This window comes from Leucoraja erinacea, chromosome 6 (genome assembly GCF_028641065.1).
Source record: "Leucoraja erinacea ecotype New England chromosome 6, Leri_hhj_1, whole genome shotgun sequence".
Classification (NCBI taxonomy): domain Eukaryota; kingdom Metazoa; phylum Chordata; class Chondrichthyes; order Rajiformes; family Rajidae; genus Leucoraja; species Leucoraja erinaceus.
The window spans coordinates 7083835-7105101 of NC_073382.1; the positions used below are offsets into that span (position 1 = coordinate 7083835).

At 45.7% G+C, this 21267-nt stretch overlaps 1 protein-coding gene across 1 annotated transcript in view; it reads right to left on the bottom strand.

Moving 5' to 3' along the window:
* Window positions 1-21267, bottom strand: part of LOC129697806 (von Willebrand factor A domain-containing protein 3B-like) — a 179331-nt gene that overhangs the window by 82578 nt on the left and 75486 nt on the right. The window contains exons 7-9 of the mRNA XM_055636433.1: window positions 20704-20820; window positions 12515-12711; window positions 3542-3696 (exon numbers count right to left, since the gene is read on the bottom strand). Coding sequence (XP_055492408.1) covers window positions 3542-3696; window positions 12515-12711; window positions 20704-20820 — 469 coding nt within the window. The remainder of the gene's footprint in view (window positions 1-3541; window positions 3697-12514; window positions 12712-20703; window positions 20821-21267) is intronic.

Consider the following 21267-nt stretch of genomic DNA (forward strand, 5'->3'; position numbering starts at 1 on the left):
TTTAGTTTAGTTTTACATTGATCTTGTTACATTTTTACTACTGTCCTTACATCTGTACTAATAAAAGCGCTTCGAATACTTTGGAGAAACATACATGGGAATACAGTTTTTGAACCATTTTCAAATCATTTTTGAACAATTAATAGTTTAATGTAAAAATATAGTGTGGAAGCACCAGGTCCTTGCCAACCCATACTACTAGTTCTATCCTACACACCAGAGACAATTCACAGTGTTTAGAATGGAACAATCGCAGTCCCAATGCATGTATCATGATCAATTTGAGCATTGTGTGGTTCTATAAGTGGAATTCTCTTAAGGCAGTGGAGGCCAATTCACTTTGTTTTGAAGAGAGTGTTAGATATATCTCTTAGGGCTCACAAAATGAAGGGATATGTGTGAGAAAGCAGGAATGGGGTACTGATTAGGATGATCAGCCGTGATCATATTGAATGGCGGTGCTGGCTCGAAGGGCCAAATGGCCTACTCCTGCACCTATTTTCTATGTTTCTATAACTTAAAGCTGTTTCCACTGAGGTTCCACAGGGCTAAACGGGCAGTCCTGCATATTGTGTATCAGTGATTGAGACGTGCATGTAAGAGTACATTTGGAGAGGTGCAAAAAGGCAAGACTACTGACAATAAATGGCAGTATGTTCAGGTGTACGGAGAAGCAAGTTTGAAAATAAATTGCACAGATTCTTAAAGGTTTCCAAGTTATAAGAGAGAGTCTACATAGAGCTCTCGCCCTCAGGTTATCAAGTCAAGTCAAGTCAAGTCAAGTTTATTTGTCACATACACATACGAGATGTGCAGTGAAATGAAAGTGACAATGCTCGCGGACTTTTGAGCAAAAGACAAACAACCAAACAAACTATAAACACAATCATAACACACATATTCTTTTACATAATAAATAATGGAAGGAAAAACGTTCAGTAGAGTTAGTCCCTGGTGAGATAGGCGTTTACAATTCGAATGGCCTCTGGGAAGAAACTCCTTCTCAACTTCTCTGTTCTCAATGCATGGCAACAGAGGCGTTTGCCGGACCTTAGCAGCTGGAACAGTCCGTTGCAGGGGTCTCTCATGATATTGTAGGCTCTGGAGTTGCACCTCCTGATGTATAGTTCCTGCAGGGGGGCGAGTGAAGTTCCCATAGTGCGTTCGGCCGAACGCACTACTCTCTGCAGAGCCTTCTTGTCCTTGGCAGAGCAATTCCCAAACCAGATGGTAATGTTCCCAGACAAGATGCTTTCCACCACCGCTGCGTAGAAGCACTGGAGGATCCTCGGAGACACTCTGAATTTCCTCAATTGCCTGAGGTGGTAAAGGCGCTGCCTTGCCTTACTCACGAGTGCTGAGGCGTGTGATGCCCATGTCATATCCTCGGAGATGTGGACTCCCAGATATTTAAAACGGTTCACCCTATCCACAGGATCCCCATTTATCCTCAATGGAGTGTACGTCCTCGGATGATTTTCCCTCCTAAAGTCCATGATCAGCTCCTTCGTTTTTTTGATGTTCAAGAGGAGGCTGTTATCCTGGCACCAGAGTGCTAGACCAGCCACCTCCTCCCGGTAGGCCTTCTCATCGTTGTCTGAGATCTGGCCCACCACCACAGTGTCATCAGCAAACTTAATTATTGAGTTGGAGCCGAACCTAGCCACACAGTCATGTGTGTACAGGGAGTACAATAGGGGGCTGAGGACGCAACCCTGGGGCGATCCTATGCTCAGGGTGAGGGACTTTGATGTATTCCCTCCCATCTTGACTACCTGGGGCCTGGTGGTGAGAAAGTCCAGGACCCAGGCACACAGGGAGGTGTTGAGCCCCAATTCCATTAGCTTCCCGGCCAGTCTGGTGGGGACTATCGTGTTGAAGGCTGAACTGTAGTCTATGAACAGCATCCTCACGCAGCCCCCCTTCTGGCTGTCCAGATGGGAGAGAGCGGTGTGCAAGACCTGGGAGACCGCATCGTCCGTGGATCTGTTCGGACGGTATGAGAGAAGGTGCAAGGAGGCGACACAGTGGGGCAGCGGTAGAGTTGCTGCCTTACTGCACCGGAGACCCGGTACCCTGACAACTGGTACAGTCTGTACAAAGTTTGTACATTCTTCCGTTGAAGCCGTGAGTGTTCTCCTGGTGCTCCTGTTTCCTCCCACATTCCAAAGACGTCCAAGTTTGTATGTGAATTGGCCTCTGTACAAAAAAAAAAAGCAAATTGTCCCTGGTGTGTATGATGCTGCTGGTGCCCTGGGTGATCGCTGATCGGTGCAGACTCATTAGGCTGAAGGGCCCGTTTCTGAGGTGTATCTCTAGTTTAGTTTATGTTTAGAGATACAGCGCGGTAACAGGCACTTCAGCCCACCAAGTCCACACCGACCAGCGATCCCCACACATTAACACTCTCCTACACACATGAGGGACAATTTACACATACAGCAGGCCAATTAAGCTGAATACCTGTATGTTTTTGAAGTGTGGGAAGAAGCTGAAGATCTTGGAGAAAACCCATGTAAAACCCCCAAGCTCCTACAGACAGCACCCATAGTCGTGATCGAACCCGGGTCTCTGGCGCTGCAAGCGCTGTAAGGCAGCAACTCTACCGCCGCTGCGCAACCGTGGCCATCCTTATGCCCCTGTCCCACTTAGGAAACCTGAACGGAAACCTCTGGAGACTTTGCGCCCCACCGAAGGTTTCCGTGCGGTTCCCGGAGGTTTTTGTCAGTCTCACTAATGGTCGAAAGTGGTTTCCGCTTCTTCTATGTTCCGGCGATTATTTCCAAAAATTCAAAACCGGCCGCGACTAAAAATAGGTTGCCATTTTAAAAATCGGTAATTGTTTAGCCGAAGCCGGTTGCGATGCTAGTTGAAGGTGGTTGCCGGAAGTTGCAGGTGGTGGAAGGTTTTACCTGGAGACTGACAAAAACCTCCGGGAACCGCACGGAAACCTTGGGTGGGGCGCAAAGTCTCCAGAGGTTTCCGTTCAGGTTTCCTAAGTGGGACAGGGGCATAAGTATGTTTACTTCACTGCTGATGTTAAAAGAGATTTACAAGGATGTTGCCAGGCGTGGAATATTGTTGCACGAGGATGGGCTGGGAGATTTTTCTTTGGAACAGAAGATGTTGAATGGACACATTGAGATGCATAAAATTACCAATGGGCAGTGGAGAAAATAGGATGGACCTACTGATAGCAAGCTCAAAAACCAACGATTATTGATTTGATGTAATTAATTACAGGGGAAAATTTATTGTAAGGATGGAAGTGATCTGTGAAAGGATCGCTCCCTAGAGGAGTGGTAGTGAAAAATCTTCCATGTTTTTAAGTATTTTAAAACTGTACGTACTTAAACTGTGATATACAGGGTACGTATGTTCTTGGTCCTGGTCCAGTGGATTGAGCTGGGTTGATCGTTTTCCAATGGTACTGACCGAATGGGCTGAATGGCCTTACTCTTCTCAGCAACATCTCTTCATTCTGTGACTCAATGGATCGCACTTTTATCGAAAGGCTTTTACCCAAGGGTTCCAAACTCACCTCCTTTGCATCTGCTCCAGTGCAGCCTTCATTCTCTGCTGGTACTGCTTGCATTTCTCAGCTGTGATGTAAACATGCATGACAGAACCATCTTTCCACTGGGTGTGTGCAAAGCGGCCACAGTACTTGGCATTCACCAGTTTAATTCGAGATTCCTGTTAAAGTAGAAACTATTACATTTAACTGCAATCAACACTATGCTAATAGATGTTCATAACTTCATAAGTCCTAGGAGCAGAATTAGGCCATTTGGCCCATCAAGTCTACACCACCATTCAATCACGGCTGATCTATCTTTCCTTCTCAACCCCATTCTCCTGCTTTCTACCCATAACCCCTGACACCCTTAAGGGGCTGTCCCACTTGGGCGACCTAATTGGCGAGTAGAAGAGTTTGAAAAAATGACATGTTGAAGACCTCCTTCGACTATGTTGAAGACTAGCTTCGACTATGTTGAAGACCTCCTTCGACTGTGTTGAAGACTAGCTTCGACTAGCTACAACTAACTTTGGGGAAATTGGACACCGAATAGTGAAGACGTCCTCTTTCGATCTCCTTCGACCTCCCTTCGACTTCCCTTCGACTATGATGAAGACTATCTACAACTACCTTCGACTACCTTCGATTACCTACCACTAACATGGCGACCTACTACGACTAAACATACGAGTAAAAAAAGTATCGATTTTTTCCAAGGCAACCTTTTTCTACTCGCGGGAATTTTTTAACATATTGAAAAACACGTCGCAAATTAGCTGAGGCGTCGAGTACGTGGAGACCACTCTCGAGCATGAAGGAGAGTTATGAAGACCTCCTACAACCTCGTGTCGACCATGCTGCGAAAATATAAGTTGAGGGCAAACTCGCCAGAACTCGCAGATTAGGTCGCCCAAGTGGGACAGGCCCTTTACTAATCAAGAATCTATCTATCTCCACCTTAAAAATATCCATTAACTTGACCTCCACAGCCTTCTGTGCCAATGAATTTCACATATTCACCACTTGCTGATTAAAGAAATTCTTCCTCGTCTCCGTTCAATAGGTAATTTTTTTATCCTGAGGCAATGGCCTCTGGTCCTCTCCACATTCACTCTGTCCAGGCCTTTCACTATTTGTTACAATAAAGATACAATCCCTATTGTCTTAGTTTAGTTAAGTCTTAGTTTAGTTTGTTGTCAAGTGCACCAAGATACAATGAAAAGCTTTTTGTTGCATGCTAACCAGTCAGCGGAAAGACTATACATAATTATAACACCTAAGTAGGTATGTTACAAAACCTACCTGAATCGCCATTGGGAATCTGCCCTCAGCCATGTCGGCGATTTTGGCGCTGTTTGGAGGGGGCGGGTTTAAAACGCGATTTTTACTAGGCTGTACTAATCGCAGATGTTCAGCCTAGTAAATCATTAACGAAAAATCGCTGCAAGACCCGGTCGCAAAAGGTATTATTAGTTTTATAGGCCTCGATAATATAGTTCTAATAGTTTTAAAATTACTGTTTAATTCCGCAATCTCTCGCAGCCCCAGGGTTTTATAAAGCAAACAATTAAAGGTATGTACCTTATTTTTACATTAAATGGGGCATATATATAACCCTATATATCAAATTATCTATAACGAATAGTTCATTTTGGGCTTTTTATATCCCGCAGTATTTTTCTCGGCATTTGAGGGCACTAATCTAGCGCGCTGTCAACATTCTAAACCAGCGCGCGTTCACATGAACCCACTAGAAAGCCGATTTAAATGGGCATTTATTTACAGCAATTGAACACTAAATTCCTTCCATTTGGCCTATAAATTAATGTAAATTAGATATAAAAATCATGTTATATTGTGAATTATTTGTGAATAATCTTTGGACACTTAGGCTATTTAAAAATGTTAATCTTTCCTTAAGACATGGGCGTTTGATTATCCAAGATCACAGCTTTTTTGTAATATCCATTGAAAATCAATAGGGAACAAGATGCTAATTTCCGAGTATGAAAATGGTCATAACTTTTTTAATACTTGAGATATGAAAGTGAATTTGGTGTCAAATTAAACTTATTGTTATGCTTTATCTGATGGGATAAATTGCAGACTTGATTTTTTAAATCTCAAATTTTGTAACATTGCTAACCTAAGTTATCTGTAGCTAAATTCCATGATAATAGTAATTCCTTGGATCTCAGCACGGTGTATGTCTGTTTACAAATTCTCATTCAATTCCCAGGTGTATCACCATTTTAGTCCAGTTGGTGAAGCATTCCAGCTGTTTGCAGAGCAATTCCTTCAGTTCCATTTCCCCTGCTCTTTCCCCATGGCTCTGAAAATTATTTTCACACAAGCTTATCCAATTCCCTTCCCTCTAGATTCTGATTAACCATGGCTTCGCTCAGCAGGCACCAAGTTCCAGGTCGCATCTGAGCGATATTTGTTTTTGTCCTCACATCCCGTTTCAATTTGTTTGGGTGGCACAGTTGCTGCAGCGGTAGAGTTGCTGCCTAATGCCCCTGTCCCACTTAGGAAACCTGAACGGAAAACCTCTGGAGACTTTGCGCCCCACCCAAGGTTTCCGTGCAGTTCCCAGAGGTTGCAGGTGGTTGCCGGAGGTTGCAGGTAGTGGAAGCAGGTAGGGAGACTGACAAAAACCTCCGGGAACCGCACGGAAACCTTGGGTGGGGTGCGAAGTCTCCAGAGGTTTCCATTCAGGTTTCCTAAGTGGGACAGGGGCATTACAGCGCCAGAGACCCGGGTTCGATCCTGGCTGCAGATGTTGTCTGTACGGAGTTTGTACATCCTCCCAGTGACCGTGTGGGTTTCCTCCAGGTGCTCCGGTTTCCTCCCACATTCCAAAGACGTGCAGGTTTGTAGGTTAATTGGCTCTAGGTTAATTCCTAGTGCGTAGGATAGAACTAGAGGGCTGGTGATCACTGCACGACTTGGATTCCATGCTGTATTCCTAAAGTTGAAAGTAAAGTTTAAAGATTCTTTTCCTCATCATTTTAAATTGGTGACAGAACCATCAGCCAATGCATTCTGCTGCTTAAATAAAATCAGGAAATGCTGGAAAAAGTCAGGCAGCATTCGTGGAAAGTGAAAATAGTTAAACAGTTCAAATACAGGACCCTTACCCACACCACACCCAGCACATAAAACACAGACTTGGATCCACCCCCACCACCCCATTGCAACCCCAGATAAACCTTGTCTTCTGCGTGGCACATTGGTACAGTGGTGTAGGTGGTAGGGCTGCTGCCTCACAGCGCCAGAGCCCCGGGTTCGATTCTGACCTCGGGTGCTGTCTATGTGGAGTTTGCAAATTCTCCCTGTGTGGAGTTTGCACGTTTTACCTATGGCCATGTGGGTTTCTTCAAGGGTGCTCCAGTTTCCTCTCACGTTCCAAAGACATGCAGTTTTATAGGTTAAATGGCCTCTGTAAACTGCGCCTCGTGTGTAGGGAGTGGATGTGAAAATGGGATAACATGGAACCAGTGTTAACGGGTGATTGATGGCCGTCATGGACAGGGTGGGCTGAAGGGCCTGTTTCCATGCTGTATCTTTCAATCAATCATTCACATGTTAGGGTGCAGTCCAATTTCTAGGCATTTTAGTCCAGATGTAAACAAGGTTGTCCATTGGCATCAACACTAGAGGGCACTGCAACTCCAATTACCCCCAGCCTAATCACTTCTGGTTATAGAAACATAGAAACATAGAAATTAGGTGCAGGAGTAGGCCATTCGGCCCTTCGAGCCTGCACCACCATTCAATATGATCATGGCTGATCATCTAACTCAGTATCCCGTACCTGCCTTCTCTCCATACCCCCTGATCCCCTTAGCCACAAGGGCCACATCTAACTCCCTCTTAAATATAGCCAATGAACTGGCCTCAACTACCCTCTGTGGCAGAGAGTTCCAGGGATTCACCACTCTCTGTGTGAAAAAAGTTCTTCTCATCTCGGTTTTTAAGGATTTCCCCCTTATCCTCAAGCTGTGACGTTTTGATGTAATGGTGCGGAAGTCATTGAATCCCAAACATTCATCAATCAATGTCCTCTCCCAGACTGACATCCACAGCATTAAGGCCTTGGTTACCCTCAGTCATCCATCTTGGCCTGGTTGTTCACAAACGGTTCTAAAACAACACCCGACCATGTGAAGAGGTTAGCAGATGGAGAGAAGAAATGTTTCAAAGATTGCTCAAAGCCGGCATGAAGAAATGCTCTACTGCACTGACTTGGGTCATTGACCAATAAGACCATAAAACATAGGAGCAATAGACAATAGACAATAGGTTCAGGATTAGGACATTCAGCCCTTCGAGCCAGCACCGCCATTCAATGTGATCATGGCTGATCATCCCCAATCAGTACCTCGTTCCTGCCTTCTCCCCATATCCCCTGACTCTGCTAGTTTTAAAGAGCCCTGTCTAGCTCTCTCTTGAAAGCATCCAGAGAACCTGCGAGAGATCCAGAGAGCAGAATTAGGCCATTCGACCTATCAAATCTCCCTGATATACTAGTGGCCAGAGGATCTGGGGTGACGGAGGAACTGAAGGAGATTCACATTAGGCATGGTTTTGGGTGGACTGATGGGACTGAAGGCTGATAAATCCCCAGGGCCAGATGGTCTGCATCCCAGGATACTTAAGGAAGTGGCTCTAGAAATCGGGGACGCATTGGTGATCATTTTCCAATGTTCTATAGATTCAGGATCAGTTCCTGTGGATTGGAGGGTAGTTAATGTTATCTCACTCTTTAAGAAGGGCGGCAGAGAGAAAACAGGGAATTATAGACCAGTTAGCCTGACATCGGTGGTGGGGAAGATGCTGGAGTCAATTATAAAAGATGAAATAGCCGCACATTTGGATCGCAGTAACAGGATCGGTCCGAGTCAGCATGGATTTACGAAGGGGAAATCATGCTTGACTAATCATCTGGAAATTTTTGAGAATGTTACCAGGATAATGGACAAGGGAAGAGCCAGTGGATGTGGTGTATCTGGACTTTCAGAAACATTTGATAAGGTCCCACATAGGGGATTAGTGGGCAAGATTAGAGCACATGGTATTGGAGTAGGGTGCTGACATGGATAGAAAATTGGCAGACAGAAAACAAAGGGTAGGAATAAACGGGTCCCTTTCAGAAAGGCAGGCAGTGACTAGTGGGGTACCGAAAGGCTCAGTGATGGGACCGCAGCTATTTACAATATATATTAATGATTTGAATGAAGGGATTAAAAGTAACATTAACAAATTTGCAGATGACACAAAGCTGGGTGGCAGAATGAACTGTGAGGAGGATGCTACGAGGAAGCAGGGCGACTTGGACTGGTTGGGTAAGTGGGCAGATGCATGGCAGATGCAGTATAATGTGGATAAATGTGAGGTTATCCACTTTGGTAGCAAAAAGAGGAATGCAGATTATTATCTAAATGGTGTGAAGATGGGAAAAGGTGAAGTACAACGGGATCTGGGGGTCCTGGTTCATCAGTCACTGAAAGTAGGCATGCAGGTACAGCAGGCAGTGAAGAAAGCAAATGGCATGTTGGCTTTCATAACACGAGGAGTTGTGTATAGAAGCAAAGTGGTCCTCCTACAGTTGTTCAGGGCTCCAGTGAGACCACATCTGGAGTATTTTGTGCAGTTAGAAATGACATTCTTGCTATTGAGGGAGTGCAGCGTAGGTTCACGAGGTTAATTCCCGGGATGGCGGGACTGTCATATGTTGATAGATTGGAATGGCAGGTCTTGTATACTCTGGAATTTAGGATGAAAGGGGATCTTATTGAAATATATAAGATTATTAAGGGTTTGGACACACTAGAGGCAGGAAATATGTTCCCAATGTTGGGGGAGTCCAGAATCAGGGACCATAGTTTAAGAATAAGTTGTAAACCATTTATAATGGAGATGAGGAAAACCTTTTTCACACAGAGAGTTGTGAGTGTGTAGAATTCTCTGACTCAAAGGGCAGTGGAGGCTGGTTCTCTGGATGCTTTCAAGAGAGAATTAGATAGAGCTCTTAGGGATAGCGGAGTTAAGGGATATGGAGAGAAGGCAGGAACGGGGTACTGATTGTGGATGATCAGCCATGATCACATTGAATGGCGGTGCTGGCTCGAAGGGCTGAATGGCCTACTCCTGCACCCATTGTCTATTGTCTATTGTCTGCTCCATCATTCGATCATGGCTGATCTATTTTTCCCTCTCAATCTATTTCTCCTGCCTTCTCCCCGTAACATTTGATGCCTTCACTAATCAAGAACCTACTAATCTCTGCTTTAAAAATACCCAATGGTGGCCCTTAACATCTAAAATGGGGGAGGATATCATTGAGAATCTTAGATCCATGCACTGGAAGCCTTGAGTAAGCTGCTGAAGAAGCAAAGCAATTACACACCCACCCAAGCACCTCTTGCCCATCGTTGAAAGATCCATCAGTTTCTGTATTGTCTCATTAGCCACCTCAGAGCCTACGTCATCTTTAATCTTGAGTCATTGCTCAAGAAATAGAAGCAGACAGGAAAGCAGACTATTATCTAAATGGTGGCCGATTGGGAAAGGGGGAGATGCAGCGAGACCTGGGTGTCATGGTACACCAGTCATTGAAGGTAGGCATGCAGGTGCAGCAGGCAGTAAAGAAAGCGAATGGTATGTTAGCTTTCATTGCAAAAGGATTTGAGTATAGGAGCAGGGAGGTTCTACTGCAGTTGTACAGGGTCTTGGTGAGACCACACCTGGAGTATTGCGTACAGTTTTGGTCTCCAAATCTGAGGAAGGACATTATTGCCATAGAGGGAGTGCAGAGACAGTTCACCAGACTGATTCCTGGAATGTCAGGACTGTCTTTTGAAGAAAGACTGGATAGACTTGGTTTATACTCTCTAGAATTTAGGAGATTGAGAGGGGATCTTATAGAAACTTACAAAATTCTTAAGGGGTTGGACAGGCTAGATGCAGGAAGATTGTTCCCGATGTTGGGGAAGTCCAGGACAAGGGGTCACAGCTTAAGGATAAGGGGGAAATCCTTTAAAACCAAGATGAGAAGAACTTTTTTCACACAGAGAGTGGTGAATCTCTGGAACTCTCTGCCACAGAGGGTAGTCGAGGCCAGTTCATTGGCTATATTTAAGAGGGAGTTAGATGTGGCCCTTGTGGCTAAGGGGATCAGAGGGTATGGAGAGAAGGCAGGTACGGGATACTGAGTTGGATGATCAGCCATGATCATATTAAATGGCGGTGCAGGTTCGAAGGGCCGAATGGCCTACTCCTGCACCTAATTTCTATGTTTCTATGTTTCTAAGCATTAACTAGAGCATGTCCAAAGCTGAATATCCTGTGACGAGTGAATTAATTGCTGCAAACAAAAGTATTTCCACTATCTACGAGGTATGCAATTCTCCTGGATAAGCCCTGTTCTAACAACCTTCAAGGACCTTGCTTTCCCTCTCACTCCGTCCATCCCCACCTTAGTTCTCCGACTAGTTTCACTGTCCTCCTGATTAATTTTACTGTTTGTATGCCTCCTTGTCACCTTCCCCTCAGCCAACAATGAACCATTCTACCTTTCTTTGAACATTGTCTGCTTTGATCTGTCCTTTTCACACCGTCCCTTCCATATCTCTAGTTTCCCTCTCCCCTGACTTTCAGTGTGAAGGGTCTCGACCCGAAACATCGCGCATTCTTTCTGTCCAGAGATGCTGCCTGTCCCACTGTACCTTCCTAAGCAAATCAAGTGCTTTACCAGCACCTCATCCACCACCTTAAACATCCATCTCTCCACTAGTATCGCAATGTATGTACCATGTATTCTCCAACAAAACGTCTTTGACAACCTTCTACGTTTATGAGTGAAAACCCCAAAAAACTGAAACTGCTGGAGATTTGAAATAGAAAAACAGCGAAAATCTTCTGGAAAAACCTAACACGTCAGGCAGGGTGGTGAATCTGTGGAATTCATTGCCACAGATGACTGTGGAGGCCAAGTAATAGATATTTTTAAGGTGGGGATTGACAGATTCTTGATTGGTAATGCCCCTGTCCCACTTAGGAAACCTGAACGGAAACCTCTGGAACTTTGTGCCCCACCCAAGGTTTCCGTGCGGTTCCCAGAGGTTCCCGGAGGTTTTTGTCAGTCTCCCTACCTGCTTCCACTACCTGCAACCTCCGGGAACCGCACGGAAACCTTGGGTGGGGCGCAAAGTCTCCAGAGGTTTCCGTTCAGGTTTCCTAAGTGGGACAGGGGCTTAAGGGTGTCAGAGGTTATGGGGGAGAAGGCAGAAGAATAGGGTTGAGAGGGAAAGATATATCAGCCATGAATGAATGGTGGAGTAGACTTGATGGACCGAGTGGCTCCTAGAACCTATGAACTCATGAACATATGAAGGCAGCATCTGTGGAGAAAAAAAACAGAGTTTATGTTTATTCCACTCTTTCAACATCTGAGCTGGTGGCCAGTGCCATCCTCTTCACTGTTGTGTGCTGGAGCAGCAGGGTGAAGGCCGCGGATGCCAACAGAATGAACAAACTCATCAGGAAAGCTGGCTCCATCCTGAGGGGGGAGTTGGATTCACTGGAGATAGTCTTGGAGGGGACGAGACGATACTCCTCAAACTGCGGAGCACCTTGGACAATACAGCTCACCCCCTCCATGAAACACTGGTCAACCTGAGAAGCACCTTCAGCAACAGACTGGTTCCACCAAGATGCAGCACGGAATGCCACAAGAGATCCTTTTTTGCCATGGGGATCACACTGTACAACTCCTCCCCCTTCTGTCGTGGGGTAGACTGACTCTCCTCCCCCCCTCCCCCCCTCCCCAATCTTTGCACATCCCAAATCCTGGACTTTCCACTGGCCACTTTAATTTCATGTTTCATGTATTTTGTGTTTTTATGACTGTTGGCGAATCAATTTCCCTCCTGGGACAAATAAAGTTCTATTGTATCGTAGCGTAGCGTATTCCATGTAAACCGGACTTACTGCATCAGTCTGAATGCTCTCATTCACAGGCTTCTCCTTTATGTCCACGACGCCATCAGAATGGGGAAAGGCACAGTCGACAAGTGCGTCGTAGAAAGTCAATTTACGAGCCTTTAATCCGTGTTTCACGAGCCACTGCTTTGAAGTGATATAGTCCTCTGTTCTTGAAGGTGACATTGGCTGGTGTATAGTCACTGCTTCCTCATCCAAGCAAAAAGATAGCAAGGGAAAGGATGACAGAGGGATAAATAATTGATTCATGTATATGCACATTTCAATAAAAGCAACAATTCCCAGTCATATTTTACTTTACAGATAACAATAATTTACTACAGGAATTAGGTTTCCCATAAAGAAAGCATCTTGCTGTGCAGCCTTATTCTATAGTTTTAATTTTTGAGATTTAGCGCGGAAACAACCCCTTTGGTCCACTGAGTACATAGAAACCTGCGATCCCCGCACATTAACACTATCTTACACACACTAGCGACAATTGACATTTATACCAAGCCAAATAACCTACAAACTTGTGTTTAAGAAGGAACTGCAGATGCTGGAGAATCGAAGGTACACAAAAAAGCTGGAGAAACTCAGCGGGTGCAGCAGCATCTATGGAGCGAAGGAAATAGGCAACGTTTCGGGCCGAAACCCTTCTTCAGACTGATCGGGGGCGGGGGTGGGCGGGGATGGGAGGAGACAGCAGGGGGACTGAGGAAGGGGAAGAGACAGCAAGGACTAACAAAATTGGGAGAATTCGATGTTCATGCCCCCAGGATGCAGACTCCCCAAACGGAATATGAGGTGCTGTTCCTCCAATTTCCGGTGCTGCTCGCTGTGGCCATGGAGGAGACCCAGGACAGAGAGGTCGGAGACGGAGTGGGAGGGGGAGTTGAAGTGCTGAGCCACCGGGAGGTCAGCTTGGTTATTGCGGACCGAGCGGAGGTGTTCGGCGAAACGATCGCCCAACCTCCGCTTGGTCTCACCGATATAGATCTGCTGACATCTAGAGCAGCGGACGCAATAGATGAGGTTGGAAGAGATGCAGGTAAACCTCTGTCGCACCTGGAACGATTGCTTGGGTCCTTGAACGGAGTCGAGGGGGGAGGTAAAGGGACAAGTGTTGCATCTCTTGCGGTTGCAAGGGAAAGTGCCCGGGGAGGGGGTGGTACGAGAGGGAAGGGAAGAATTGACAAGGGAGTTATGGAGGGAGCGGTCTTTGCGGAAGGCAGATATGGGGGGAGATGGGAAGATGTGGCGAGTGGTGGGGTCACGTTGGAGGTGGCGAAACTGACAGAGGATTACTTTTTGTATGTGACGGCTGGTGGGGTGAAATGTGAGGACTAGGGGGACTCGGCCCTTGTTGCGAGTGGGGGGGATGGGGAGAGAGAGCAGTGTTGCGGGGTATGGAAGAGACCCTGGTGCGAGCCTCATTTATGGTGGAGGAGGGGAACCCCCGTTCCCTGAATAATGAGGATATTTCAGATGTTCTGGTGTGGAACGCCTCATCCGTGGAGCAGATGCGGCATAGACGGAGGAATTGGGAGTAGGGGATGGAGTCCTTACAGGAAGCAGGGTGGGAAGAAGTGTAGTCCAGATAGCCATGGGAGTCAGTGGGTTTATAGTATATGTCGGTCAGAAGTCTATCACCGGCAATGGAGATAGTGAGGTCAAGGAATGGTAGGGAAGTGTCAGAAATGGTCCAGGTGTATTTGAGTGCCGGATGGAAGTTAGAGGCCACAGCGAGCAGCACCAGAAATTGGAGGAAATTGGAGGAACAGCACCTCATATTCCGTTTGGGGAGTCTGCATTCTGGGGGCATGAACATCGAATTCTCCCAATTTTGTTAGTCCTTGCTGTCTCCTCCCCTTCTGGCAGTGAACATAAAATCTGACTGCAAAAGTTTTTATAGATATGTGAAAAGAAAGAGATTAGTTAAAACAAATGTAGGTCCCTTGCAGTCAGAAACAGGTGAGTTGATCATGGGGAACCAGGATATGGCGGACCAATTGAATAACTACTTTGGTTCCGTCTTCACTAAGGAAGACATAAATGATCTGCCGGAAATAGCAGGGGCCCGCGGGTCAAAGGAGGTGGAGGAATTGAGTGAAATCCAGGTTAGTCGGGAAGTGGTGTTGGGTAAATTGAATGGATTAAAGGCCGATAAATCCCCAGGGCCAGATAGGCTGCATCCCAGAGTACTTAAGGAAGTAGCTCCAGAAATAGTGGATGCATTAGTAATAATCTTTCAAAACTCCTTAGATTCTGGAGTAGTTCCAGAGGATTGGCGGGTAGCAAACGTAACCCCACTTTTTAAGAAGGGAGGGAGAGAGAAAACGGGGAATTACAGACCAGTTAGCCTAACATCGGTAGTGGGGAAACTGCTAGAGTCAGTTATTAAAGATGGGATAGCAGCACATTTAGAAAGTGGTGAAATCATTGGACAAAGTCAGCATGGATTTACGAAAGGTAAATCATGTCTGACGAATCTTATAGAATTTTTCGAGGATGTAACTAGTAGCGTGGATAGGGGAGAACCAGTGGATGTGTTGTATCTGGACTTCCAGAAGGCTTTCGACAAGGTCCCACATAAGAGATTAGTATACAAACTTAAAGCACATGGCATTGGGGGTTCAGTATTGATGTGGATAGAGAACTGGCTGGCAAACAGGAAGCAAAGAGTAGGAGTAAACGGGTCCTTTTCACAATGGCAGGCAGTGACTAGTGGGGTACCGCAAGGCTCAGTACTGGGACCCCAGCTATTTACAATATATATTAATGATCTGGATGAGGGAATTGAAGGCAATATCTCCAAGTTTGCGGATGACACTAAGCTGGGGGGCAGTGTTAGGTGTGAGGAGGATGCTAGGAGACTGCAAGGTGACTTGGATAGGCTGGGTGAGTGGGCAAATGTTTGGCAGATGCAGTTTAATGTGGATAAATGTGAGGTTATCCATTTTGGTGGCAAAAACGGGAAAGCAGATTATTATCTAAACGGTGGCCGATTGGGAAAGGGGGAGATGCAGCGAGACCTGGGTGTCATGGTACACCAGTCATTGAAGGTAGGCATGCAGGTGCAGCAGGCAGTAAAGAAAGCGAATGGCATGTTGGCTTTCATAGCAAGAGGATTTGAGTATAGGAGCAGGGAGGTTCTACTGCAGTTGTATAGGGTCTTGGTGAGACCACACCTGGAGTATTGCGTGCAGTTTTGGTCTCCAAATCTGAGGAAGGACATTATTGCCATAGAGGGAGTGCAGAGAAGGTTCACCAGACTGATTCCTGGGATGTCAGGACTGTCTTATGAAGAAAGACTGGATAGACTTGGTTTATACTCTCTAGAGTTTAGGAGATTGAGAGGGGATCTTATAGAAACTTACAAAATTCTTAAGGGGTTGGACAGGCTAGATGCAGGAAGATTGTTTCCGATGTTGGGGAAGTCCAGGACAAGGGGTCACAGCTTAAGGATAAGGGGGAAATCCTTTAAAACCGAGATGAGGAGAACTTTTTTCACACAGAGAGTGGTGAATCTCTGGAACTCTCTGCCACAGAGGGTAGTTGAGGCCAGTTCATTGGCTATATTTAAGAGGGAGTTAGATGTGGCCCTTGTGGCCAAGGGGATCAGAGGGTATGGAGAAAAGGCAGGTACGGGATACTGAGTTGGATGATCAGCCATGATCATATTAAATGGCGGTGCAGGCTCGAAGGGCCGAATGGCCTACTCCTGCACCTAATTTCTATGTTTCTATGTTTCTATGTTTCCTCAGTCCCCCTGCTGTGTCCTCCCATCCCCCAACCTTCGGGCTCCTCCTCCTTTTCCCTTTCTTGTCCCCGCCCACCCCCGCCCCCGATAAGTCTGAAGAAGGGTTTCGGCCCGAAACCCTTGTTGCGAGTGGGGGGATGGGGAGAGAGAGCAGTGTTGCGGGGTATGGAAGAGACCCTGGTGCGAGCCTCATTTATGGTGGAGGAGGGGAACCCCCGTTCCCTGAATAATGAGGACATTTCAGATGTCCTGGTGTGGAACGCCTCATCCGTGGAGCAGATGCGGCGTAGACGGAGGAATTGGGAGTAGGGGATGGAGTCCTTACAGGAAGCAGGGTGGGAAGAAGTGTAGTCCAGATAGCCATGGGAGTCAGTGGGTTTATAGTATATGTCGGTCAGAAGTCTATCACCGGCAATGGAGATAGTGAGGTCAAGGAATGGTAGGGAAGTGTCAGAAATGGTCCAGGTGTATTTGAGTGCCGGATGGAAGTTAGAGGCCACAGCGAGCAGCACCAGAAATTGGAGAAAATTGGAGGAACAGCACCTCATATTCCGTTTGGGGAGTCTGCATTCTGGGGGCATGAACATCGAATTCTCCCAATTTTGTTAGTCCTTGCTGTCTCCTCCCCTTCCTCAGTCCCCCTGCTGTGTCCTCCCATCCCCCAACCTTCGGGCTCCTCCTCCTTTTCCCTTTCTTGTCCCCGCCCACCCCCGCCCCCGATAAGTCTGAAGAAGGGTTTCGGCCCGAAAAACGTTGCCCATTTCCTTCGCTCCATAGATGCTGCTGCACCCGCTGAGCTTCTCCAACCTACAAACTTGTATGTCTTTGGAGTGTGGGAGAAAACTGAAGATCTCAGAGAAAACCCACGCGGTCACAGGGAGAACGTAAAAGTCCGTACAGGCAGCACCCGGAGTTGGGATCGAACCCGGGTCCCTGGCACTGCAAGGCAGCAACTCTACCGCTGCGCCACCGTGCCCGCCCTATAGAAACATAGAAAATAGGTGCAGTAGTTGGCCATTCGGCCCTTTGAGCCTGCACCGCCATTCAATATGATCATGGCTGATCATCCAACTCAGTATCCTGTACCTGCCTTCTCTCCATACCCCCTGATCCCTTTAGCCACAAGGGCCACATTTAACTCACTCTTAAATATAGCCAATGAACTGGCCGCAACTACCTTCTGTGGCAGAGGATTCCAGAGATTCACCACTCTGTGTGAAAAATGTTTTTCTCATCTCAGTCCTAAAAGATTTCCCCTTTATCCTTAAACTGTGGCCCCTTGTTCTGGACTTCCCCAACATCGGGAACAATCTTCCTGCATCTAGCCTGTCCAACTCCTTAAGAATTTTGTTTCTATAAGATCCCCCCCTATAGTGAAGCTCTTCATTTGTGTCTCTGAGTTTATTTATGCATCATCTCTTCCACTCTCACTAATATCTTTGGATTCTAGAAAGCAAAGAGCTGTCTTTCTATTTAATGTAACAACTTACACAGCGGGCCTGCCAATGAATACAGAGCGGTTTGTTGATATTAATGTAGCCATGACAACCAAAAGCCACCCTCACAGATGTAAAATATTTGCAAGTCAAAAGCTCAGGATTGAGTTGAGGCAAGTCTATACGCTACACCCTTAATGGTATTTTAGGTCATAAGGTCATAGGTGATTGGAGCTAGAATTGGCCCATTTGGCCCGTCTACTACACCATTCAATCATGGCTTATCTGTCCGTCACTCCTTGCTCCAGCTGAGTACTGCGCACCCGTATGGAGTAGAAGCAGACAAACTAGCCTGGCAGACACGAGCTTGAACAGCACCTTACGAACCATCACTGGGTGCCTTCAACCTACTCCAGTCGAGCAGCTCCCTATACTTGCAGGCATTCCGCCTGCAGGGACCCGAAAGCAAGCAGCAACTCTGGCACTATCTCGTCGTGCCATGGATCCAGATCACCTCCTGCATCAGGCTATCAGCAGAGAGCAGTGGCCACTCCGACTGAAGTCCCGTCACCCCTTTGCTCCACATGGAAAACGGTTCCTAGCATCCATCCAGCCAACTGAGACAAATGAAAACTGGATAGTCACCAAGTTGGACACAGCTACCAGCCTTGGAGGGCATCTACCACACACGGTGCCTCAGGAAGGCCGTCAGCATCCATAAAGACTCCTCACACCCTTGTAATGGACTGTTCGAACTACTTCCCTCCGGCAGACGTTACAAGGCCTTCTACGCCCGAACCTCCAGACTCAGGAACAGCTTCATTCCCAGAGCTATAGCGGCTCTGAACCGGCCCTGCTGAGTGCCCCCCATCCCCCCCTGGACTGTCTCCCTCGGATGGTCACGTCACACAGACACATCTGCACTTTAGTCTGTTTGAACTGTTTTGTCTATTTTACTGTTGTAATGTTCTTTTTGCAAACCATGTTCTTGGGGTATCTAAATCTAAATGTTACTAGTTATTTAAGTTATGGCATCGGATGGAAGCTGCATAACAAATCTCGTTGCGCTTATGTGCAATGACAATAAAAGATATTATTAATATTATTATTATTATTAAGTGGTCACAGGAGTGGAAGGCAACCTCATCTCTATCTCTTCACCAGATAAAAGCTGTCCAGGATCTGACCTCCCCAGAGGAGCATGGCTGAAGCTCAACAGACTTCGTACTGGAGTTGGGCGTTTCAATGCCAGCATGTGGAGATGGGGGCCCCGCCAGAGCCCAGCCTATGAATGCGGAGCAGAACAACAGACAGCCATCTTTGTCATCTCTGAGTGCCCGCTCCACCACCCACCAAATGGAGGTCAGGTCCTGGCAGACATTGACGCAGAGACAACAACCTGGCTGCTCAACGCCCGGCTTGAGATCTAACTATTCCTTTCGTTTATTTATGTTTCATTCGCAAGAAGAAGACTCCCAACCCCATTCTCCTGCCTTCTCCCCATAACCCCTGATTCCTGTACTCATCACAAATCTATCTATCTCTGCTTTAAATATACACATTTTAAAATTAGGTTACTGAACTAACAACCAGGGGCCCTGAGGATCGATCTGGAGACATGGGTTTGATTTCCCACTGGAGAATTTAAATTGAATGACAAATAAATTTTGAATTAAACAAAAAAACGCATCAATAATTATGGCCACAAAACCACTGGAATGTCATTGATTCAATGATGCCCACCAGGAAATGAAATTTGCCATTATATTCAAGATGGAGATAGATTTTTGGTCATTGGATTTGTCAAGGGATGTTGGGAACACACAAGAAATTGAAGTTGAGACCATGATTGCATTAAATTGCAAAGCCGACTACAGGGAGTGCTTGGCCTTCTCCATCTCCCATTTCTCAGAACCTTTTATTAATCAGTCAGGCTGAGATTTGCCTCTCAAATGCCCTCTAAAACAGCCTTCCAAACTACTCATTTCAGGAGACAATTATTCAGATGAAGTAGATCTGTAAGAAGTATAGTGAAAATATGTTACAATTAAATGTTCTGCAATTTTATAATTATGTATTTCTGTATTCCCCTTAAAATATTGATTACTAGCAGCCAAAGATAATTTTGCTGGTAGTTTATTAGTTGGTGAAAAATATAGTCAAAGCGACAATCAGATAACTATTCATGTGGGGACACTACACATTTCAGTCATTGGTAGTGATTTATTTAATCTCACCATGACACACAACCTTGGAAAGAGAGAGCAGAGAGCCAGCTCGTTCCCGACATTCTACACAACCATACTTTAATCTGTTGCTGGTGGAAGCAGTAAGGCCAAGGAACTGCAGATGTTGGTTTACATGGGGGGAAAAAGGCAAAAATGCTGGAGTAACTCAGCGGGTCAAACAGCATCTCTGGCTAATAAATAGGTGATGTTTCAGGTCGGGACTCTTCTGCAGATTTTGATGATGAAGAAGGGTTCCCATCTGAAACGTCACCTATTTATTAGCCAGAGATGCTGCTTGACCCGCTGAGTTACTCCAGCATTTTTGCCTTTTTTTCCCCCCTGTAAACCAACATCTGCAGTTCCTTGTTTCATCATTCTCATGGACTGACAGTCCTTCACTATCATATCTGTGATGGTCCTATCCATGTCCTCCATAGATGCTGCCTGACCCGTTGAGTTACTTCAGCACTTTGTGCCTTGCTTTCATCATCATCATCATCGTCATCATCATCATCATCATTTATCATCATCATCATCATCCTTTATTGTCATCTTGCAAAGCAACAGTTGTACAGTGCAAAATGAGAAGACGTTTCCCAGGGAATACCGGAGCATCGCACATAAAAAAAACTTAAACATTTCACGCATAAAATAAAAACGATGAAAAACAATTTCAGTCTATGAAAATGAATTGCATCATTCAAATATACACAATTCTTACATATTGAGTGATTCATTCTATAAAGGTCAATCACTAAAATATAACACCTGCGTTAGACGTGGTCGGAGGGGCGCCTGTGACGATGGCTTGAACTTCTGCCAATGTGTTTCTGATTTCCTCTATCTCACACCAGATGAGAAACACATCTTCTCTGACTCCGGCTCCTGAAAGAAAGGAGACCAATTATGCTTGTTGATTTGTATCGCAATCTTTATCGATTAGATCTTTAGCCACAACCTGACACGTTTCAAATCTGACATATGCTGGAAGATAACGATTAGATGCAACTGAAAACATATAAAACACACAACTGATGAGATAAGCTGTAAGCTTTGGTACAAATCAGTAATGAACAACTCAGTGCGAGCTGCATGCTTCAATTGGTCATTCCGTTACTAAGCATGGTAAGTATCTGGAAGATTTAACTCATACTCAAATAAATCTTTTGTTGCAATAACTCCTGTCATAAAGGTTCTTATTTATTAGCTGACATTGTTCACAGGCATTCGTCATGTTGGGTAAAAAAGGGCAATGTATAAATATTCAACAACTGGTGATGGGACATTTGTACAAAGAAGTCTTAGTAAATAAATTACAATATAGCCATTTTA